The sequence below is a fragment of the Elgaria multicarinata genome, chromosome 6 (genome assembly GCF_023053635.1).
Source record: "Elgaria multicarinata webbii isolate HBS135686 ecotype San Diego chromosome 6, rElgMul1.1.pri, whole genome shotgun sequence".
NCBI classification, from domain to species: domain Eukaryota; kingdom Metazoa; phylum Chordata; class Lepidosauria; order Squamata; family Anguidae; genus Elgaria; species Elgaria multicarinata.
In genome coordinates this window covers 52,204,503-52,228,359 of record NC_086176.1, presented here as the reverse complement: position 1 = coordinate 52,228,359, position 23,857 = coordinate 52,204,503, and the positions used below count along the sequence as shown (strand labels likewise).

The following is a 23,857-nucleotide window of genomic DNA, read 5'->3' as shown; positions in this document are numbered from 1 at the left end:
AGTGTACACATGAAGCTGCATTTCCCCCCCTCCATAATCTGACTCACATTACAAATTGTACATTGAACTGCATTTGCCATTTTGATGCCCATTTCTCCAGTTTAGAGCTCCTCTTTTGCAGGTAGCCACAATAGTTTTTCTACTTGGTCAGCTCTGTTCTAGCATCAATTCTGTGTTCTATCACTCAAGGAGATCACACCTTGTATAGCAGCAGCAGGACTTAGTCTGGAATCAATGGGGTTTCCTTCCAGCTAGTTGTTTTATATGTTATATACAATGTATTAATAAGCATAATACCATGAACTGTTCTAAAGGGAGAGGCCTAGTATGGCTAATTTCCACTCCTAATTTTTGCCTGTCAAAGGGCTTCTCTACATAAGGCTTTTATTGTGCATTTGTGATTGGTCACTCGCCTTTACATGACTGCAGGGTGTCTCCCATGTTTTCTGGCCATTATAGCAGCTTTATTCTTAATGTGGGAAATGCACTAATACCTTTTATCACAAATTAAGGCACAATAAATGGAATGGTATTAAAGGCAAAACTGAAGTATTTTGGCCACATAATGAGAAGACAGGATACCCTGGAGAAGAGGCGGCTGCTAGGGAAAGTGGAGGGCAAAAGGAAGAGGGGCAAACCAAGGGCAAGATGGATGGATGATATTCTGGAGGTGACAGACTTGACCTTGGGGGAGCTAGGGGTGGCGACAGCCGACAGAAAGCTCTGGCGTGGGCTGGTCCATGAAGTCACGAAGAGTCGGAAACGACTGAACGAATAAACTACAAAGATTTTTAGAATCCCATTGTACCGCATCTATACCACAGTGCCATCTAGTCGCTATATAATGAAACATATAGAACTTGAAGAGAAAGAACCCCCACCTCCGAAAAACCATCTGTAAAGGAGCCAGTCTTAAGCCTGCAACAAATCTGGAAGCAGAAGCCCTGGTAAAGGTGTGGGATAAAAGCCTGGTCTACAGAGGCTCATGTAGAAGTTGTGAATGGAGTGGAGGAAAAGAATTAGGCTCTTGCCGTACTTTCAGAGAATTGGTCCTGCCTGAAAAATTGGTATTACAAATAGCTTCCCCACTTCAGAGGCAAAACATGTGATTGGTCCAAAATGATTTAATTTGCAGGGGGGAGAAGGAGAGAGCAGAAGGTGGATAGGCTTCAAATACAAATAACAGCTACAACTCATCTGGACCATACTGAAATGTTTATTTGGAAAGCTCTAAATTCGTGCAGGTTGCTGTTATTTACAAAACATAAAAGTAAAAAAGATTCTGTGTTTTAGCTGCATTGCAAGCTACCAATATTACAAGCCTGTGTACATCAGTAACATTTACATTCGAGTTTTTAAAGAAAGAGTTGTTTTTAACCACCATCACATAAAAATCAGAGGTTCCGGATAACAACAAGAACTACAGATCTTGGAAGATACAGATAAAACCCATGTACTTGTGATGAGCAATCAACAATTTAAAGTCCTTTCTGGTGCAAGATACTTTGGAGGCCTCAGAGAGACCCAACAGGCTGGAGAGCTTATTCCAGTGGTTCGTCTTTTCTCAGTTTTAAGACTGTTACGGAGATTCCAGCGACTCCTTTTCCTTCAAAATTATACTAGAGGATAGCTTGCTAATGAGGCTATTCCACAGTGGTTATGTCTGTCTTTAGCCATCAAGATATAGCCTTTGTCACCCCACGTTTCGCCCCAGCTGAAAGGAAAATAATAATACAGCATTAAGACGCTGACATGGACTGTTCTGTATTACACCCCCGCCCACAATTGGTAACATCCCAAAATATGTATTCGTAAACCCTCACCTTGTCCTTTTTGTAGAGTCCAACTGCAGCTATGTTTGCCTCCTCCTTCCCATCGGTTATCACTCCCAAGTCCTTCTCCCCACACCAATATATTCCTAATTATACCTTTTAATTTTAATTTTATTTTAGCTGGAAGCCAATTTGGGAACTAATTTTGGCTGGGAGAGTAGAATTTATATAAAAAAATACTGAATGTAGTCTCCGACCCATGAGATTTAAATGGCTGAACAAGTCAGGCTGGTTATGAATGGTTGTTTGTTCAGTGTTTCGTTGAGCAGCAGCATTATCCTTGAACCTTAAACCTGAAGCACAGCTTGCAATTCCAGCACACATGTTGGGTGATTTTCTGGGCAAGACTGCCCAAAATAGCTCACAATACAGCTGTGCAACCCCCCCCAACCTGGTGCCCTCTAGTGGGGTTGGACTACAACTCCCATCATCCCCAGCCAGCATGTTCAGTGCCTCCTGCCACTTGTGAATATGAAGACACTGTTCTGTCTAAAGTGGGTTCTACCAGCTGCCCAAAGGAATTATGAACCCATAAAAAAAGCTACCTTGACATTTCTGTCTTTTACACATTTAGATTCAAATGCAAAAAGCCTTTCCTGGTTTGTACTATTTCAGAGCTTGGTGGGAATATTGTATATGTGAAAAGTCCATCTCCATCCCTGAAATCCCAGCATACAGAAAGAGGCTGACTCCAGGGGAAAAGGTATGTGGGGGTAGGGGGGGGAAGGGAGGAGGCATAATAAGATTCACTCTCAGTACCTGTTTTTTACAATCCAGTACTTCTTGTTGTCATCTTCTTCTACACCCTCAAAACCATAACCAACAACAAGAACGCCATGATCCAGGTTCTCAGTACTACAGGCTAGTTCATAATAAATACCTAAAAACAGAAAAGTTGGTCAGCTTCCAGACAGAGCCATTTCCAGTTGTGCTTGTTCCAAAATATCTAGTCTTGTGTTGGGATTACAGCTTTCATCATCCTCAGTCATTGGGGAAATCATTGGAGCTGTAATCCAATACATTTGGAGGGCAGAAGGTAGGAGAACATTGCCCTATTCTACAGAGTCCATCAAAAAGTATTTTTATATGTTTGAATAATTGCTCACCTGAAGCATAGAACTGGAAGGAGTCGTGACTTGCGTCAATGCCCACGGATACTGGCCCTATGGAAGCCACGGCCTTCTTGAGGGCCCTTTCATCCCCTGACAGAATGTCCACAAAGCCAGTGTCATTAGCAGCGTTGTATTCAGGCGTGTACGAGCAATTATTTTTATCCTTAGAAGACAGAAAACATTTTCGTTATGAATCAACCTTCCAAATTCAGGAGGTTAATTTACCTAGTCCTTGCAAATATCAGTATTCCAGTTTTAACAGACCACAAATACACATGAACAACAGGAAACACCCTTCAAGACTGAGTCTTTCCATCCCTTCCCCTTTGCAAAATTTCTTTGTGCATGTGTGTGTAACAAGATAATGGTTGCAAAGCAGTCACAAGGGTTTCAATTTGTGAAACAAAGAGGGGAAAAACTCTTTCACCTACAGAAACAGGGACTTACTGGACTTGCTCATCCTCCTCTTAAAGAAAGCTTCCAATTAGTTATTGGTTCACTCAATTTCTGTGTCACCCAATAAATGTCATCCTCTGGGTGATACACAACATTATACATTCAGATAGAATAAATAGCAGCACAAAGTTATCAAGGCAGAGTCAAGCTAAAAAAAGTAAGGTATGGAAGGTCCAGATGTGCTACCTGGTTCACACACATCACTGCCACACACTGCTTCCATCAAACCTCTCCATCTCCCTCCTGGGGACTGGCTATACATCTTTGAAGTCCCTCAGTGGCTACGCAGTGGCACTGGGTCAGTTACACAGCCACCAACTCACAGCCACTGTGGAGCCTTTCATCAAAGCTGCATGGTAAAAAAGTCGGGTACCCCAACTTTTGGCCCTTCCACCATGTGACCTCCCTCTGGAGTCGAGCTGTGGGTGGATGACAACCCCTGATTCGTGGCCAGAAGTCATGCAGAGGGCAGGGTTGTGTTAATTAACTTCTCTGATGCTTTGTTAATTCACACCAATTTATATCCAGTACTACGCTTTTGTGGTGGGAGCTTTTATCCTTTACTTTGTTGATGCACAGCTGTGCATTCCAGTTTATAAAAATAGGGATCTGTTGCATTCCCTGACAGTTTGCTGGAATGGGGTAAAATGGGGTGCTTGTGTGCTCTCCCTATGAGAGTACACCTGCCCCAATTTTGCCCCATTAGAGCAAACTGTCAGGGAACACAGCAGATATCTATTTTTAGAAATGGAAGATGCACAGCTGTGCATCAGCAAAGTAAAGGAGAAAAGCTCCCTCCACAAATGCGCAGATTATCTCTTTAGATCCTGCCCTGGATAACTTGGGATTTTTGCTTCTTTTCAGAACAGTGTTCATAATGGGGGAGGGGTACAAGAAGTATGTTTTTCCTGGCACTGAAAAGCCAGGTTTTAGGGACAGCAACTCTGCCGTATAACAATGATGGAGCAGAGTCGATTTCATCATACTGCAGAGAATAAGAGTTCTCGTGCTCATTAAGCTGAAGCCCCAGTGAAAATCCCTTGTGTATATGGACCTAATACCCTTTTTATAACTGCTTCTGGAAGTAGCTCCCTGATATATCTGTGGCATATAGAAATCCAACAAACTAGCAGGTGAGGTGTGTTTGCAAAGAACAAATAAAGAAACAGATGGGCAGGAAACCATTTTACCGTTGCAATGTAAGGGTAGGAGTCCTCTGAATCGATGCCACCATTGTCATTTATATATTGGAAAGCCTGGTCCATGAGGCCCCCATTACAGCCCTCATTTCCTTCAGGCCGAGAACAGTCCACGAGGTTCTGTTCACTCAAGGAGACCAGCTGGCCGGTTTTACGGAAGTGCTGTCCTTCAAGGGATCCGGTCGCACTGAAAGCCCAGCAGGAGCCACATTGACCCTGAGTTCAAATGGAGGGAAATGCATTTGTTCAAAGTCAGGATGTGTTGTGGAGGAGCAGATTCCTTCAATGCTTTTGGTTCAGCAAAAATGTGATTATCCTATTGTTTTGTCCTCCCCATGAGTTCTGCATGCTGCCTTCTTATCTCTTTCGACATCAGATTGAAGCAACTGATCTACCTTCCTTAAGATGTTTTCTTTTCCTGACTGATCTTTCCTGGGTTTAGTGGTTAGATCTTTTCCTCCTGCATCCTCATAAACCCTCTGGATCTTTTCTCTTCCCCTCTCCTTTGATCCGTTTTAACTTTTGACTCTCTAGGCAGAGGCTAGACTCAGTCAACTTTGGCAGCCACAGAATGCAGGAGTGCAATGGCAGAAAGATAGCTGGCAAACCTAGTAGTTGTAGCATTCTTCCTGGTCTCCACTTTGGCTGGATCTACACTACTGCTTCAAAGCGCTTTATAACAGTTGTATAGCGCTTTAAAGTGGTTAAAGCACTTTATAACTGTTATAAAGTGCTTTAAAGTAGTAGTGTAGATCCGGCCTTCCTTGCAGAAGTGGGGGAACATGAGACAGCAGCCAAGAAGGCAAGGCTAAAATGATAAAATTCCTTAAATAATCTGTTTGTTCTTGTTCTAACATCAGTAGATGACTTGTAATTGTATACAGCAGCAACTTATAACATCTAAACACCAGACATATACCTGATTCTTCACGGGAGTTACGTATCCCTTCTCCCGCCAGTCAATGGACTTTGGAGCCTCCAAGAAATTTGGCTCAAGAAAGTGTGATCCTGTGAATTTCCTTTCTTTCTTGGTGCTTTTGAAGCCATTCATCACTTGCCTGAACTCTTCATTACTCTGAAGAAAGAGGAAATAAGTCAGGGCACCATCCAAATAATTACTCAGAAGCAGCCTTGCAAGTTTGCTTATTCACACTCACCATATCTCCAAACTGATTCATTCCTAGTGTGTAGCTGTGCTTGCCCAGGCTGTGGTCCAGGTTGTGCAATTCAATCATCTTCAAGTTCTTCTCCCAGATCATTCTCCTCCAGCCTTCTTCCTTCTACACGAACAAGGGGAAAAACACCCAATTCAGAAATCACACTAACTAGGGTTTCGAACACAAAGAATTGCTTGAACTTCCTCAGGTACCTTCAAACCATGGTTTTGAGCTGATTTTTACTTCTGTTACTGTGTTCTTATCATTAGTACAGTAAACAAATGCAAAATAGTTACTTGAATGCAACAATAACCTTATTTGTGAAATGGAGAGAGCCATGATAAATCACCTCCGTATTATCAAAATGGTAATCATGCAGAGTCACTATGGTGCTCTATTCCAGTAGCTCACTGATCAGAACATTGTTCTCTGTTTTGCTAGAAGGTGTTTTATTGACAGCCTTACCAATTAGGCTGTCCTGAGCATTATCCATCTAGGTATAATAGCTCTACCTTAGGGAACATAGCTGTAGTAGACCACCCAATATGGGCCTTTTGATGAAAAATTCACAATCATTTTGCGTCCACACCACTTTGAAATGCATTTCGCCTCTGCACTGCAAGCCACATGCAGGGCTACTCACCTCATGGTACTCCTTGCCATGCCATGTTTTCCACAGTTGCCAGTGGTCATCCAAAGCAGGGTCTAGGCCTGGAGCAGCAAAGCAGGCCTCCAAACTTAAGGCCAAGATGCAGAGATAAAACTTCATGATGAGGTCTGTGGAAGAGTAAAAAAGATTTGATTAAACAGAGAATACCTCCCTACTCACAGTGAAGCAGGAATTAAGAGAAACCATTGAATCCCCATTGAAGAGGGCTATGCAAACTGCAACGGAATGAAGGACTTGCCTGCATTAGTTAAAGAGAATAAGCTACTGAGCTTTGGCTATTGGGCAGTAAAAATGTAATAAATAAATAGTGTTTGAAAAGGTTGCTATAAATGCACCCCAGAGTTTACCACACAAGGCACCAGGGGTGTGTGTGTGTGTGTGTATCCATACAAGAGGCAGTTCAGTCCTTCTATAGGTTTGTTTGTGGTCAAGGGGAAGTTACTCCCCTTCTCCCATGTCCTGTGACACCAAAGGCATTGCTTGAGAGAAACTAAGGGGAGGGGGGGAATGTCCCAAAGAAGAGTTTCTGGCATCCCAGGAAGCCCCCTTTTTAGGCAAAGGAGCACCTCCAACTTGTTCAGATCTGGACAGAAAGCAAGAAGCCAAGCCCGCAATCATTGCCTTCAAACCTCTCTCAGAGCAGCTAGCAGTCCCTCAGCCGCTGGATTGGCTTCCATCCTTACCTCGCTGGGAGTGAAAGCTGCGCTTGTTGTTGTCCCTTTTCTCTCTCCTGAATGCCTCTGCCTTGTTTTCCCAGCTGGAAGGCTTGCTTTAAATCTCCCCAGCCTCTCCTGCACTTTGATTTGCTGGGAGGTGGAGCTGGGACTAATCTCGCAAAGGTGCATGACCTCCGATCCCATGATGTCTGGACCTGGTTGTGGTGGGTAGGTGAAAGATGACACTTTGTTTACAAGAAATGGTGGGGCAGCACAGGCCAAGGACACAAGCGCGGGCTTGGCTGTGGCTTCTTGGAGCCTGTTGTTGTTGTTGTTGTTGTTGTTGTTGTTAAATGTATCACGTAGCAAAATCATGTGTTTCAAAATGATCCTGCTCTGAGATGAATTATACCGTGAAGCCTTGCTGACTGGGGATAATGGGAGCTGCAGTCTAATCCCATGAGGGTGGCCACAGGCTCTCTACTCCTGATTAGGGAATGCCTACTTGCCTTTGTCCAAACTCAACCTTTCAAACGTGCAAGAGCTCAACTCTTAGAAAAGCCACGCCACAGAAAGACGGAGGGGGTTTACATCTTGCTTCCTGCCTTTCCAGTTGTGCGGCCCAATTCTATACTATTTTTTACTCAGAAAGCCCCATTGATGACAATGGGATCTAGTCCGGGTTGTGAACATGTAGGACTGTGGTCTTACATTCCACGCAACATTTTAATGCTGATGTCTGTGACGTCCTTCACAAACAAGGCAATTTACTTTTCTACCCATCCCCAAATGAAAATGAATATTATCTTTGTGAATTAAAAGCTACAGTGATGAAACATGCTGGCCCAAGGCATTTTGCTGCCTCCGTTATCTCATGGATACACACTGACCAGTTGGGCAACTGAACCATGCTTTGACAAAGGTGAGTGTCTTCCAGTGCACCCACTTAGAGAGTGCAGGGCCCCTAAGCATTCCAGAGTCTCAGGCAGGTAATCTTTTTAACTAGAGATAGCCATGGACTGAACAAGGGTTCCTTAAACATATGAAGAATGCCCTCTTGTATGGAGATATGACCTTTCCTGCTTCTCACAAACAGCGCATCTCCAATCCAATGCCCTCCAGATATGTTAGACTACATAACTTTCATCTTCTCCATCCAACATGGTTCTTTAGACTATGGAAGAGGTTTCTTTTTGACTGGATGATTGACTTTTTTCTTTTCTTTTCTCATAGCTTGGGCACTCTATGGTTCTTTCTTCCAAGGATGGGGGAGCATGTGACTGCAACTCCCATGACCCCTCATTCATTATCCACCTACCTTAAGTTGTGCCAGTGCTAGACTAATGTTTAGCAAAAAACCAACATAAGTTTTGAGAAGTGATGTGAAGATTTTAGCTTATCTTTTAGATTATTGAATGTTCAGTTTGCCAACTAGGCTGGAGTGATTACTTGATAGGTAATCTGAATGCTTTAGGGGCTGATAATATTCAAACCTTGAAAGGCTATAATGCATTCTGGGCTGATAACCAAAGATCTTCTACAAAGGATTTTTTTGGTGTAAATTCCCACAGGAGTGTTTACATATATCACCTGGTAAGAAGCATTATTTTTTTGTTAGCTTGGCAAAATGACTGTCAGCTAGCCAAGCATATGGGCATAGTCTTGGACTCCACCAGCTAAAACTGAGTCCACTTTTTGGGTAGGAAACGGAAACTGCCTTGTTCGCCCTGTGGGAGTGTGACTCAGTTGGTTCTCCTGGACCTCTCAGCGGCCTTCGATACCATCGACCATGGTATCCTTCTGGATAGGTTGTCTGAGCTGGGAGTTGGAGTTACTGCATTGCAGTGGTTCCACTCCTACTTGGATGGCCGATTCCAGAAGGTGGTGCTGGGGGATTATTGCTGTGGCTCCTAAGCCATGGGGTTCCACAGGGCTCTATCTTATCCCCTATGCTGTTTAACATATACATGAAGCCGCTGAGGGAGGTTATCCGGAGATGTGGACTGAGGTGTCATCAATATGCGGATGATACCCAGCTCTACCTTTCCTTTTCATCCAACCCAGGTGAGGCAGTGGCTGTTCTGAACCAGTGCCTGAGCACGGTAATGGACTGGATGAGGGCTAACAAATTGAGACTCAATCCAGACAAGACGGAGGTACTGTTAGCGGGTGGTTCATCTGTCCGGCGAGGTGATGTTTGCCCTGTCCTGGACGGCGTTGCACTCTCCCTATAGGACCGGGTCTGTAGTTTGGGGGTGCTCTTGGATCCAGAACTGTCACTTGAGGCACAGGTGAACTCAGTGGCAAAGTGCACCTTTTATCAGCTTAGGTTGATATACCAACTACGCCCTTATCTGGACAGAGATAGCCGAGCTACAGTTATCCATGCTCTGATAACCTCTCGTTTGTATTACTGCAATGTGTTATACATGGGGCTGCCTTTGAAAATGGTCCGGCAGCTTCAGCTGGTACAAAACAGGGCAGCCCGTTTGCTAACAGGGACTGGCCGGCGAGATCACATTATGCCAGTCCTTTTACAACTTCATTGGCTGCCAGTCCAGGTCCGGGCCCGATTAAAAGTGCTGGTATTGACATTTAAAGCCCTAAACGGTTTGGGGCCATGTTATTTGAAGGAACGCCTCCCCCCATATGTACCTGCCCGGACATTAAGATCATCCACAGGGGCCCTTCTCCGTGAGCCCCTGCCAAAGGCAGTGAGTCAGGTGGCTACTAGGAGGAGGGCTTTCTCCGCTGTGGCACCCTGGTTGTGGAATGAGCTCCCCAGAGATGTCCACCTGGCGCCTACATTGTACTCCTTTCGTCGCCAGCTGAAGACCTTTTTATTCTCTTAGTATTTTAACACTTAATTGTAACTTAATTTTAAATTTTACTGTTCTAACTCTGTTGTTTTATCCTGGTTGTGCTTTTTGTACTGTATTTTGTAATTGTGCTTTTAACATGTTGGTTGTTTTATTATGGTTTTAATTTTTGTGAGCTTCGGCTATTGGGCGGTAAAAAATGTAATAAATAAATAAATAAATAAATAGTTAGCAGCACAGAATGAAATTAGAATTTGCTTCCAAATAAGCATGCATAGAATTGGGCTACGTTCTATCAAACTAAGTAGGACGTACTTACAAATAAATTTGCACAGGATCCAACTTTGACTTATTTCTGGGTAAACTTGCATCAAGCAGTTAAAGTGATGGTGACTGTTCTACAGAACCATATGCATCTTGCCACATGTTAAGGGAGCATTAACATGGCAGAAAAGCAGGTCTGAAGCTCACTGTTTTGCAACTACCAGAGCATGGTGGATTCATGTGAGCAAGCTCCCGTGCCATCAACATAAGGCCACACACATAAGGCTAAGCTGGATATGATGCTGCAGTATCTCCCTCTTTTTTAAAAACCAATGTCTGAATCCACAACCTTGAGCTTAACCTTACAGGTCTCCCCTCCACCAGAACTGTCGCTCCAATCCAAATTCTACCCCGGGTTATTCTTTTTAATTTAAAAGCAACCAAATCCACAGGAGATTTGCTCCTGATCTCCCACGTTATGTCTAGTTTGGCTCTCTCTTGTCCACGACAGGCCCGCTAAAGAGGAATGGCACGTAGACCAACATATGAGGGAAAGGAAGAGACACCTATTATTGGCTGGAACCTGCTGTGTCCCCTCCCATTCATCTAGTTTTGCACTAAATAGCCTAAACGAAGGAGCTGCCAAGCAGCCATTTGCTAAGAAAAAGACAATGCCTTTGGAGGATCTATAACAGTGCCATAGAGGACTTGGATGAACAAGACTCCTGACCAGATAAATTTGTGTTCAGATTTTGGCTAACCCACTCTAGTGACAAGTCACCATATTTTAGCCTCATTTCCATAGATGTCAGAGGGCAACTCTGTAAATGAGAAAAAAGATGGTTATGTACTCTGAACATTAAAACAGATGATGGTTATGCAGACACACACAAAATGAATAGAAGCGGCAGCCAGGATTGGCAGTGCAACTTTTAACAAAAGAACAGTATGCAGATACAAATCTGCCCTTTTAACGTCCTTGTCAATTAAAGTGTTTTGCCTTCTAATGTTGCAGAATTTAGCAGAATAAACTGCGGAAGATCACAGAGCCTGCTGTTTTCTCACTTCCCCGGTGCTAGAGCTGTGGTTTTGGGGAATAGGTTTGAAACCTATCGTACAACCTCCAACTGCATGTTCCACCTACAACCTCCAATTGTATGGCTGTTTCAAACGGATAACTTTACTATGCACTTTCCCCTCTTACAGGTTCTCTCTAGATCTGTAGAGAAGCAGAAAGGGAGGGCAAGGAACCTAATTGAGGAGGGTCTTTGAGGGGTTTATGTGTTTTAAGTAAAACTTCCCCAAGATATTTTTCTTCATGTGATTTTCCCCTCAGGTACAAGTGCAAAGAGGACATGTCTTCATTGCACTAAAAACAATAGCCTGGTTCAGACAACACGCTATACCATGCGGCTTAACCACAAAATGGTTAAGGAACCATTAACCATTTTGTGGTTAAGCAGCATGGTTTAGCATGTTGCCTGAACCAGGCCACTGTGGGTTAGCTTTCCCCCCCAATGTGGTATTGGGGGGGGGGGAAATATGTAAAATTTCATTTTTCTGTCTCAAAGGAATTTATAGGGTGACTGCTTCATTCTGCCTAATGGTAGAATTGGCACTATGAAACTCTCTGTGTTCTGGAACCCTCCATCTGGAAGCAGTCCATTTAGACTAGTATTGTCTACTTTCCAGGGTCTCAGACAGAGATTCCTTTTAACTGGAGATGCCATGGACTGGACCAGGGACTTTAAACAGAATGAAGAATGTTGTGGAGCCATAACACTCTCCCCACCCACCCCACAAACAGCATGACAACCATCTGCATTCTGACGTTCTCCAGATATATTGGACTACAACTTTGATCATTTATACAGTGCTTCGTCATAGTGCATAGTTTCATAAACTGGATGACTACAGTAGACCTCAACATAAAATTTACTTCATATAAGAATTTACAAGAAATATCTTACTAGGATGTGCTGACCTAAAAAAGTGGTGGGCAAATTCATGCGAAAAAGTATTGTAAACCTACAGAGAGGAATACCATGCTATACTGTGAAAGTTATCAGCTTGCATATTTAAGAAATAATCTGTCTTTTTCACAACTTTTTTAGATTGAAACATAATCGAACCAGTGTACAATCGCAATAGAGATCAACATAGTATATCTATTAAAATTATGGGTCTATTCTCAGAAAGTGATTACAGAAGTGAGGGCAAAGCTGTGCATTCAGATTTGGTTCCTAGCAGAATCAGGTCCTCCATTGCACATGGCCATGTAAAATGCAGTTCATGTTATGCTGATTCTCTACAGTTGAAGCTTTTTGTCAATGCCTGGGATGGGAAGTCTTTTATGCCAAGAGATTTCACGATGTGTCATTGATGTCATCTCATGTCCCTATCTGTTAATAGATGTAGGACATTATATTAAGCTCAATCTTTCCTGGTGAGACTTGAACTCATGGCGTTACTACCCCCCTGCAAGGGTGGGGGACCCATTCGGATGGTCCGCCCCAGGAGACTGATGGAATTCAATGGATTCCTGAATGCTCTTGGGGATTTTCCAGTGGAGAGAGCTGGTGATCCAGCCGAGGCCCTAGGCTTGTTGTGGAATGGTGAGATACGGAGGGCCATCGACTTGGTTGCACCTGAATGCCCTCTCCAGTCCTGCAGAGCCCGCTCTGCTCCTTGGTATACTAAGGAGTTGTGGTCAATGAAACGGGCTGGACATCGGCTAGAGTGCAAATGGCACAAGACTCGAAGCGAAGATGACCAACAACGCTGTAAAGAGCATAATCGGTCCTATTGCGTGGCAGTGCGGGCAGCAAAGAAGGCTTATTTTGCTTCCTCCATTGCATCCTCGAGTAGCCGTCCAGCAGAGCTCTTCCAGGTGGTCCAGGTAACATCATCCCCAGCAAATAGGGCGCTGTCCCTGTCGAGGACCCGCTGTGACGTTTTTGCATCGCACTTTGAGGACAAAATCGCTTCTCTCCACAGTGAGGTTGACGTTGTTGTTAATGCAGCTCGAGTTGAGGTGTCCGATGCCACCATCTGCCCGATTTTGTGGGATCAGTTCCAGTTATTGCGGCCTGATGATGTGGACAAGGTGCTTGCAGCAGTGCGACCGACCACTTGCCCTCTCGATCCCTGTCCCTCCTGGCTTATAAAAGCAAGCCAAGGGGGGTTGACTGGGTGGGTCCAGGGGGTGATAAATGCTTCCCTCTGGGAAGGGATGGTCCTTGCTGTCCTTAAGGAGGCAGTAGTGTGACCACTCCTGAAGAAGCCCACCCTGGACCTGATGGTATTAGACAATTACTGCCCAGTTGCAAACACCCCTTTTTTAGGGAAGGTACTTGAGAGGGTTGTGGCAGAGCAACTGCAGGCACTCTTGGAGGATACTGATTATCTAGACCCATTCCAGTCTGGGTTCCGATCTGGTTACGGGACTGAATCAGCCTTGGTCACTCTGATGGACGACCTTTATCGAGAGAGGGACAGGGGGGATGCAACCCTGTTAATCCTGCTCGATCTCTCATCAGCTTTTGATACCATCGACCATGGTATCCTCCTGGATTGACTCCGTGGGATGGGCATCGGAGGCACTGTGTTGCAGTGGTTCCAGTCCCTACGGGGTTGTTTTCAGAAAGTAGCATTGGGTGACCACTCCTCGGCCCCTTGGCAATTGAGCTATGGAGTGCCGCAGGGCACCATCTTGTCCCCAGTGTTATTTAAAATCTATATGAAGCCGTTGGGAGCAGTCATTAGGGGATTTGGAGCTAAATGCCATCAATATGCTGATGACACGCAGCTTTATCTCCCTGTGACAACTGAATCAGGTAAGGCTGTGCAGGTTCTGGACCAGTGCCTAAACTCAGCAATGGGCTGGATGAGGGCCAATAAACTGAGACTGAATCATGGCAAGATGGAAGCCCCGTGGGTGAGTGGTTCCCGAGTCTGAGGGACAGGCTCATTGCCTGTTCTGGATGGGGTTGCACTGCCTCTGAAAGATCAGGTTTGTAGTTTGGGGGATATTCTTAGACCCATCTCTGTTGCTGGAGGCTCAAGTGGCTGCCCGGCTCAGAGTGCCTTTTACCAGCTTCGGCTGGTTCGCCAACTACAGCCTCTCCTGGACAGGGATAGCTTGGCCACGGTGGTACAGGTATTGGTAACCTCACGATTGGATTACCGCAATGCACTCTATGTGGAGCTGCCCTTGAAGCTGCTCCGGAAGCTGGAGCTAGTGCAGAATGCTGCAGCTCAGCTGTTTTCTGGAGCTGCCCCTTTCCAGCATGTAACTCCTCTGCTGAGGGAACTGCACTGGCTGCCTATTCGCTACCAGGCCAGGTTTAAGGTTCTTGTACTTGTGTACAAAGCCCTAAACAACTTGGGACCAGGATACCTGAGAGAGCGCCTTCTCCCCTACCAACCTGCCCAGTCCCTGAGGTCATTTGAGGGTCTGCTTCTGGTACTTCCATCCTCCGGTGGAGATCCATCCTCCGGTGGAGTCCACCAGGGGAAGAGCCTTCAGCGTAGTGGCTCCCCTCCTGTGGAATTCCCTGCCTCTGGAGGTCAGGCGGGTACCAACTTTGTACTCCTTTCGGCGCCTCCTGAAAACGTCTTTACTCCAGGAAGCCTTTCCTTAATGTCCAGCCATGAGTCACTGTATTTGCTTCTTTTAAAATCTGTTTTGAGTGTTTTATTCTGTTTTTATTTTCATTTTATCTTGTACACCGCTCTGAAATTTTCAACGGGGGAGCGGTATATAAATATTGTAAATCAATACATAATAACGAAGCAGAGCTCTCAAGTCAGAAATCAGTGAACCAAAAATCAAGAGAAAAAGTAGAGCAGTGGTCCAATGGTGCCCAAGAAGAGGTCCTCAATATTGCAACCACAAGACATTTTAGTCCCTTTAACCCCCTCCCATTTTTAATATACGTGGATGGATTGTATATATTCATAAAAATGAATATTTTAAAAAATCATACAGCTTTCTAGCAATTATATGCAGGCTTCAAGATATATGGACCAAATATTCAAATAAGTATCCAGCTCTCAAGTCACCAGATACAAAAGAGGACATAGCTTTCACTGTCACCTCCAGCTTTCACTGTTGTGATGAAGAGGGAATTTCACCAGGTGCTGCCTGCATACAAATGACACCTGCTGCAATTCCCTTTTTATGTAAGTGTCCTCCTTTTCATATGGTCACCGTCTGGTTGAAAGAAGTAAAAGGTTGATATAAATCAGAGTAATTTGGGAGTTGAGTTCATTTTGTCTTTGGGCAGTTGAAGGAGTTGTAGAACATTTGGGCAGCTAGAGATTGCAAAAATTATTTTCACAGCTGTGGTAAGCTTCCTATATTTTGCAAAAATGTATTATTTTTTGTGAATTACTGAAGTATGGAATGAGATCTTGAATATTTTAAGAATGTCTTTTTATCAGTAGAGAGGAGAGATGCAACTATTTCTCCCGAGGACTTAACATATACACATTTGGACTTGATAAAGGCAATTTGCTGGAACAGGCTTTGACTGGCATTCTGTTGTCATGTATATATGCATTTATTTCTATTATTGTACAGTGTTTGACAATATAGTTGTGAACTGTGTTTATGGGTTTCGGATATGAATGTAAAAGAGGACAGGCCTTCTACATTTCTATTAGTTGTGCAGAAAAGGGAATTGCAGCAGATGCAACTTGTCATCCAAGCCACACCTGCTCAAATTCCATCTTCTACACAACCATTAAAGGTGAGAGCGCCCTGTCCCAGAACGTCAGAAGAGCCCTGCTGGATCAGACCACGGGTCCATCTAGTCCAGCATTCTGTTCACACAGTGGCCGGCCTGCTGCTTGTGGGAAATCCACAAGGAGGCTATGAGTGCAATAGTGTCCTCCTGGTTATGTTCCCCAGCAACTGGAGTACAGAGCCGTACTGCCTCAGATTACTGAAGGTAGCAGTTAGCCATCATGACTAGTAGCCAACGATAGCTTTGAATTTGCCCAATCCCTTTTTGAAGCCATCCAAATTGGTGGCCAGCATTACATCTTGTGGTAATGAATTCCATTTTTTAACTATATGGTTTGAATAAGGGCAACTTATTTGCATCTCTGTTTTCCTTTTCTAATTATGCCCAACATTTTCTTAACATTTTCATCCAGATGTCCACCACAACCTCAAGATCTTTTTCTTGCTAAGTCATTGCTAGCTCAGATCTGTTAGTGTACACATGAAGCTGCATTTCCCCCCCTCCATAATCTGACTCACATTACAAATTGTACATTGAACTGCATTTGCCATTTTGATGCCCATTTCTCCAGTTTAGAGCTCCTCTTTTGCAGGTAGCCACAATAGTTTTTCTACTTGGTCAGCTCTGTTCTAGCATCAATTCTGTGTTCTATCACTCAAGGAGATCACACCTTGTATAGCAGCAGCAGGACTTAGTCTGGAATCAATGGGGTTTCCTTCCAGCTAGTTTTATATGTTATATACAATGTATTAATAAGCATAACACCATGAACTGTTCTAAAGGGAGAGGCCTAGTATGGCTAATTTCCACTCCTAATTTTTGCCTGTCAAAGGGCTTCTCTACATAAGGCTTTTATTGTGCATTTGTGATTGGTCACTCGCCTTTACATGACTGCAGGGTGTCTCCCATGTTTTCTGGCCATTATAGCGGCTTTATTCTTAATGTGGGAAATGCACTAATACCTTTTATCACAAATTAAGGCACAATAAATGGAATGGTATTAAAGGCAAAACTGAAGTATTTTGGCCACATAATGAGAAGACAGGATACCCTGGAGAAGAGGCGGCTGCTAGGGAAAGTGGAGGGCAAAAGGAAGAGGGGCTGACCAAGGGCAAGATGGATGGATGATATTCTGGAGGTGACAGACTTGACCTTGGGGGAGCTAGGGGTGGCGACAGCCGACAGAAAGCTCTGGCGTGGGCTGGTTCATGAAGTCACGAAGAGTCGGAAACGACTGAACGAATAAACTACAAAGATTTTTAGAATCCCATTGTACCGCATCTATACCACAGTGCCATCTAGTCGCTATATAATGAAACATATAGAACTTGAAGAGAAAGAACCCCCACCTCCGAAAAACCATCTGTAAAGGAGCCAGTCTTAAGCCCGCAACAAATCTGGAAGCAGAAGCCCTGGTAAAGGTGTGGGATAAAAGCCTGGTCTACAGAGGCTCATGTAGAAGTTGTGAATGGAGTGGAGGAAAAGAATTAGGCTCTTGCCTTACTTTCAGAGAATTGGTCCTGCCTGAAAAATTGGTATTACAAATAGCTTCCCCACTTCAGAGGCAAAACATGTGATTGGTCCAAAATGATTTAATTTGCAGGGGGGAGAAGGAGAGAGCAGAAGGTGGATAGGCTTCAAATACAAATAACAGCTACAACTCATCTAGACCATACTGAAATGTTTATTTGGAAAGCTCTAAATTCGTGCAGGTTGCTGTTATTTACAAAACATAAAAGTAAAAAAGATTCTGTGTTTTAGCTGCATTGCAAGCTACCAATATTACAAGCCTGTGTACATCAGTAACATTTACATTCGAGTTTTTAAAGAAAGAGTTGTTTTTAACCATCATCACATAAAAATCAGAGGTTCCGGATAACAACAAGAACTACAGATCTTGGAAGATACAGATAAAACCCATGTACTTGTGATGAGCAATCAACAATTTAAAGTCCTTTCTGGTGCAAGATACTTTGGAGGCCTCAGAGAGACCCAACAGGCTGGAGAGCTTATTCCAGTGGTTCGTCTTTTCTCAGTTTTAAGACTGTTACGGAGATTCCAGCGACTCCTTTTCCTTCAAAATTATACTAGAGGATAGCTTGCTAATGAGGCTATTCCACAGTGGTTATGTCTGTCTTTAGCCATCAAGATATAGCCTTTGTCACCCCACGTTTCGCCCCAGCTGAAAGGAAAATAATAATACAGCATTAAGATGCTGACATGGACTGTTCTGTATTACACCCCCGCCCACAATTGGTAACATCCCAAAATATGTATTCGTAAACCCTCACCTTGTCCTTTTTGTAGAGTCCAACTGCAGCTACGTTTGCCTCCTCCTTCCCATCGGTTATCACTCCCAAGTCCTTCTCCCCACACCAATATATTCCTAATTATACCTTTTAATTTTAATTTTATTTTAGCTGGAAGCCAATTTGGGAACTAATTTTGGATGGGAGAGTAGAATTTATATAAAAAAATACTGAATGTAGTGTCCGACCGATGAGATTTAAATGGCTGAACAAGTCAGGCTGGTTATGAATGGTTGTTTGTTCAGTGTTTCGTTGAGCAGCAGCATTATCCTTGAACCTTAAACCTGAAGCACAGCTTGCAATTCCAGCACACATGTTGGGTGTTTTTCTGGGCAAGACTGCCCAAAATAGCTCACAATACAGCTGTGCAACCCTCCCCAACCTGGTGTCCTCTAGTGGGGTTGGACTACAACTCCCATCATCCCCAGCCAGCATGTTCAGTGCCTCCTGCCACTTGTGAATATGAAGACACTGTTCTGTCTAAAGTGGGTTCTACCAGCTGCCCAAAGGAATTATGAACCCATAAAAAAAGCTACCTTGACATTTCTGTCTTTTATACATTTAGATTCAAATGCAAAAAGCCTTTCCTGGTTTGTACTATTTCAGAGCTTGGTGGGAATATTGTATATGTGAAAAGTCCATCTCCATCCCTGAAATCCCAGCATACAGAAAGAGGCTGACTCCAGGGGAAAAGGTATGTGGGGGTAGGGGGGGGAAGGGAGGAGGCATAATAAGATTCACTCTCAGTACCTGTTTTTTACAATCCAGTACTTCTTGTTGTCATCTTCTTCTACACCCTCAAAACCATAACCAACAACAAGAACGCCATGATCCAGGTTCTCAGTACTACAGGCTAGTTCATAATAAATACCTAAAAACAGAAAAGTTGGTCAGCTTCCAGACAGAGCCATTTCCAGTTGTACTTGGTCCAAAATATCTAGTCTTGTGTTGGGATTACAGCTTTCATCATCCTCAGTCATTGGGGAAATCATTGGAGCTGTAATCCAGTACATTTGGAGGGCAGAAGGTAGGAGAACATTGCCCTATTCTACAGAGTCCATCAAAAAGTATTTTTATAAGTTTGAATAATTGCTCACCTGAAGCATAGAACTGGAAGGAGTCGTGACTTGCGTCAATGCCCACGGATACTGGCCCTATGGAAGCCACGGCCTTCTTGAGGGCCCTTTCATCCCCTGACAGAATGTCCACAAAGCCAGTGTCATTAGCAGCGTTGTATTCAGGCGTGTACGAGCAATTATTTTTATCCTTAGAAGACAGAAAACATTTTCGTTATGAATCAACCTTCCAAATTCAGGAGGTTAATTACCTAGTCCTTGCAAATATCAGTATTCCAGTTTTAACAGACCACAAATACACATGAACAACAGGAAACACCCTTCAAGACTGAGTCTTTCCATCCCTTCCCCTTTGCAAAATTTCTTTGTGCATGTGTGTGTAACAAGATAATGGTTGCAAAGCAGTCACAAGGGTTTCAATTTGTGAAACAAAGAGGGGAAAAACTCTTTCACCTACAGAAACAGGGACTTACTGGACTTGCTCATCCTCCTCTTAAAGAAAGCTTCCAATTAGTTATTGGTTCACTCAATTTCTGTGTCACCCAATAAATGTCATCCTCTGGGTGATACACAACATTATACATTCAGATAGAATAAATAGCAGCACAAAGTTATCAAGGCAGAGTCAAGCTAAAAAAAGTAAGGTAAGGAAGGTCCAGATGTGCTACCTGGTTCACACACATCACTGCCACACACTGCTTCCATCAAACCTCTCCATCTCCCTCCTGGGGACTGGCTATACATCTTTGAAGTCCCTCAGTGGCTACGCAGTGGCACTGGGTCAGTTACACAGCCACCAACTCACAGCCACTGTGGAGCCTTTCATCAAAGCTGCATGGTAAAAAAGTCGGGTACCCCAACTTTTGGCCCTTCCACCATGTGACCTCCCTCTGGAGTCGAGCTGTGGGTGGATGACAACCCCTGATTCGTGGCCAGAAGTCATGCAGAGGGCAGGGTTGTGTTAATTAACTTCTCTGATGCTTTGTTAATTCACACCAATTTATATCCAATACTACGCTTTTGTGGTGGGAGCTTTTATCCTTTACTTTGTTGATGCACAGCTGTGCATTCCAGTTTATAAAAATAGAGATCTGTTGCATTCCCTGACTGTTTGCTGGAATGGGGTAAAATGGGGTGCGTGTGTGCTCTCCCTATGAGAGTACACCTGCCCCAATTTTGCCCCATTAGAGCAAACTGTCAGGGAACACAGCAGATATCTATTTTTAGAAATGGAAGATGCACAGCTGTGCATCAGCAAAGTAAAGGAGAAAAGCTCCCTCCACAAATGCGCAGATTATCTCTTTAGATCCTGCCCTGGATAACTTGGGATTTTTGCTTCTTTTCAGAACAGTGTTCATAATGGGGGAGGGGTACAAGAAGTATGTTTTTCCTGGCACTGAAAAGCCAGGTTTTAGGGACAGCAACTCTGCCGTATAACACTGATGGAGCAGAGTCGATTTCATCATACTGCAGAGAATAAGAGTTCTCGTGCTCATTAAGCTGAAGCCCCAGTGAAAATCCCTTGTGTATATGGACCTAATACCCTTTTTATAACTGCTTCTGGAAGTAGCTCCCTGATATATCTGTGGCATATAGAAATCCAACAAACTAGCAGGTGAGGTGTGTTTGCAAAGAACAAATAAAGAAACAGATGGGCAGGAAACCATTTTACCGTTGCAATGTAAGGGTAGGAGTCCTCTGAATCGATGCCACCATTGTCATTTATATATTGGAAAGCCTGGTCCATGAGGCCCCCATTACAGCCCTCATTTCCTTCAGGCCGAGAGCAGTCCACGAGGTTCTGTTCACTCAAGGAGACCAGCTGGCCGGTTTTACGGAAGTGCTGTCCTTCAAGGGATCCGGTCGCACTGAAAGCCCAGCAGGAGCCACATTGACCCTGAGTTCAAATGGAGGGAAATGCATTTGTTCAAAGTCAGGATGTGTTGTGGAGGAGCAGATTCCTTCAATGCTTTTGGTTCAGCAAAAATGTGATTATCCTATTGTTTTGTCCTCCCCATGAGTTCTGCATGCTGCCTTCTTATCTCTTTCGACATCAGATTGAAGCAACTGATCTACCTTCCTTAAGATGTTTTCTTTTCCTGACTGATCTTTCCTGGGTCTAGTGGTTAGATCTTTTCCTCCTGCATCCTCATAAACCCTCTGGATCTTTTCTCTTCCCCTCTCCTTTGATCCGTTTTAACTTTTGACTCTCTAGGCAGAGGCTAGACTCAGTCAACTTTGGCAGCCACAGAATGCAGGAGTGCAATGGCAGAAAGATAGCTGGCAAACATAGTAGTTGTAGCATTCTTCCTGGTCTCCACTTTGGCCGGATCTACACTACTGCTTCAAAGCGCTTTATAACAGTTTTATAGCACTTTAAAGCAGTTAAAGCGCTTTATAACTGTTATAAAGCACTTTAAACAGTAGTGTAGATCCGGCCTTCCTTGCAGAAGTGGGGGAACATGAGACAGCAGCCAAGAAGGCAAGGCTAAAATGATAAAATTCCTTAAATAATCTGTTTGTTCTTGTTCTAACATCAGTAGATGACTTGTAATTGTATACAGCAGCAACTTATGACATCTAAACACCAGACATATACCTGATTCTTCACGGGAGTTACATATCCCTTCTCCCGCCAGTCAATGGACTTTGGAGCCTCCAAGAAATTTGGCTCAAGAAAGTGTGATCCTGTGAATTTCCTTTCTTTCTTGGTGCTTTTGAAGCCATTCATCACTTGCCTGAACTCTTCATTACTCTGAAGAAAGAGGAAATAAGTCAGGGCACCATCCAAATAATTACTCAGAAGCAGCCTTGCAAGTTTGCTTCTACTCACCATATCTCCAAACTGATTCATTCCTAGTCTGTAGCTGTGCTTGCCCAGGCTGTGGTCCAGGTTGTGCAATTCAATCATCTTCAAGTTCTTCTCCCAGATCATTCTCCTCCAGCCTTCTTCCTTCTACACGAACAAGGGGAAAAACACCCAATTCAGAAATCACACTAACTAGGGTTTCGAACACAAAGAATTGCTTGAACTTCCTCAGGTACCTTCAAACCATGGTTTTGAGCTGATTTTTACTTCTGTTACTGTGTTCTTATCATTAGTACAGTAAACAAATGCAAAATAGTTACTTGAATACAACAATAACCTTATTTGTGAAATGGAGAGAGCCATGATAAATCACCTCCGTATTATCAAAATGGTAATCATGCAGAGTCACTATGGTGCTCTATTCCAGTAGCTCACTGATCAGAACATTGTTCTCTGTTTTGCTAGAAGATGTTTTATTGACAGCCTTACCAATTAGGCTGTCCTGAGCATTATCCATCTAGGTATAATATCTCTACCTTAGGGAACATAGCTGTAGTAGACCACCCAATATGGGCCTTTTGATGAAAAATTCACAATCATTTTGCGTCCACACCACTTTGAAATGCATTTCGCCTCTGCACTGCAAGCCACGTGCAGGGCTACTCACCTCATGGTACTCCTTGCCATGCCATGTTTTCCACAGTTGCCAGTGGTCATCCAAAGCAGGGTCTAGGCCTGGAGCAGCAAAGCAGGCCTCCAAACTTAAGGCCAAGATGCAGAGATAAAACTTCATGATGAGGTCTGTGGAAGAGTAAAAAAGATTTGATTAAACAGAGAAAACCTCCCTACTCACAGTGAAGCAGGAATTAAGAGAAACCATTGAATCCCCATTGAAGAGGGCTATGCAAACTGCAACGGAATGAAGGACTTGCCTGCATTAGTTAAAGAGAATAAGATACTGAGCTTTGGCTATTGGGCGGTAAAAATGTAATGAATAAATACTGTTTGAAAAGGTTGCTATAAATGCACCCCAGAGTTTACCACACAAGGCACCAGGGGTGTGTGTGTGTGTGAATGTATAGGTACATACAAGAGGCAGTTCAGTCCTTCTATAGGTTTGTTTGTGGTCAAGGGGAAGTTACTCCCCTTCTCCCATGTCCTGTGACACCAAAGGCATTGCTTGAGAGAAAACAAGGGGAGGGGGGGGGAATGTCCCAAAGAAGAGTTTCTGGCATCCCAGGAAGCCCCCTTTTTAGGCAAAGGAGCACCTCCAACTTGTTCAGATCTGGACAGAAAGCAAGAAGCCAAGCCCGCAATCATTGCCTTCAAGCCTCTCTCAGAGCAGCTAGCAGTCCCTCAGCCGCTGGATTGGCTTCCATACTTACCTCGCTGGGAGTGAAAGCTGCGCTTGTTGGTGTCCCTTTTCTCTCCTGAATGCCTCTGCCTTGTTTTCCCAGCTGGAAGGCTTGCTTTAAATCTCCCCAAGCTCTCCTGCACTTTGATTTGCTGGGAGGTGGAGCTGGGACTAATCTCGCAAAGGTGCATGACCTCCGATCCCATGATGTCTGGACCTGGTTGTGGTGGGTAGGTGAAAGATGACACTTTGTTTACAAGAAATGGTGGGGCAGCACAGGCCAAGGACACAAGCGCGGGCTTGGCTGTGGCTTCTTGGAGCCTGTTGTTGTTGTTGTTGTTGTTGTTGTTGTTAAATGTATCACGTAGCAAAATCATGTGTTTCAAAATGATCC

The 23,857-nt window shown here is 43.9% G+C and overlaps 2 protein-coding genes across 3 annotated transcripts; both read right to left on the bottom strand.

The window, feature by feature from the left end:
* Positions 1-1,161: 1,161 nt before the first annotated feature.
* On the bottom strand, positions 1,162-23,533 carry LOC134400812 (procathepsin L-like). 2 transcript variants are annotated; one of them, XR_010025594.1, is made up of 9 exons: positions 23,495-23,533; positions 22,777-22,910; positions 22,134-22,256; positions 21,900-22,055; positions 20,973-21,197; positions 19,322-19,490; positions 18,975-19,095; positions 17,908-18,097; positions 1,162-1,600 (listed from the first exon to the last, which is right to left on the bottom strand). XR_010025594.1 is itself a non-coding variant. In XM_063129409.1 (8 exons), the coding sequence occupies exons 2-8, from the start codon at positions 22,900-22,902 to the stop codon at positions 17,998-18,000; spliced, it is 1,020 nt and encodes a 339-aa protein (XP_062985479.1). In that variant the 5' UTR covers positions 22,903-22,910; positions 23,495-23,533; the 3' UTR covers positions 17,626-17,997. The 2 variants fall into 2 exon arrangements, 1 of the variants encoding a protein (XP_062985479.1); XM_063129409.1 differs by lacking the exon at positions 1,162-1,600 and having other exon boundaries at positions 17,626-18,097.
* LOC134400811 (procathepsin L-like) lies at positions 1,561-7,200 on the bottom strand. Its single transcript, XM_063129408.1, has 8 exons — positions 7,110-7,200; positions 6,400-6,533; positions 5,757-5,879; positions 5,519-5,674; positions 4,591-4,815; positions 2,939-3,107; positions 2,592-2,712; positions 1,561-1,714 (listed from the first exon to the last, which is right to left on the bottom strand). The coding sequence occupies exons 2-8, from the start codon at positions 6,523-6,525 to the stop codon at positions 1,615-1,617; spliced, it is 1,020 nt and encodes a 339-aa protein (XP_062985478.1). The 5' UTR covers positions 6,526-6,533; positions 7,110-7,200; the 3' UTR covers positions 1,561-1,614.
* Positions 23,534-23,857: the final 324 nt, after the last annotated feature.

Bases quoted from the DNA above. Each gene is read 5' to 3' on its own strand.
- LOC134400811 (XM_063129408.1), bottom strand. From the start codon at position 6,525: ATGAAGTTTTATCTCTGCATCTTGGCCTTAAGTTTGGAGGCCTGCTTT. The intron at 5,675-5,756 runs GTGAGTGTGAAT...CTCTTTCTTCAG, and splicing joins TGAATCAGTTTGGAGATATG to AGTAATGAAGAGTTCAGGCA. The intron at 3,108-4,590 runs GTAAAATGGTTT...CTGTCTTCTAAG, and splicing joins CCTACCCTTACATTGCAACG to GATAAAAATAATTGCTCGTA.
- LOC134400812 (XM_063129409.1), bottom strand. From the start codon at position 22,902: ATGAAGTTTTATCTCTGCATCTTGGCCTTAAGTTTGGAGGCCTGCTTT. The intron at 19,491-20,972 runs GTAAAATGGTTT...CTGTCTTCTAAG, and splicing joins CCTACCCTTACATTGCAACG to GATAAAAATAATTGCTCGTA. The intron at 19,096-19,321 runs GTGAGCAATTAT...TTCTGTTTTTAG, and splicing joins CTTCCAGTTCTATGCTTCAG to GTATTTATTATGAACTAGCC.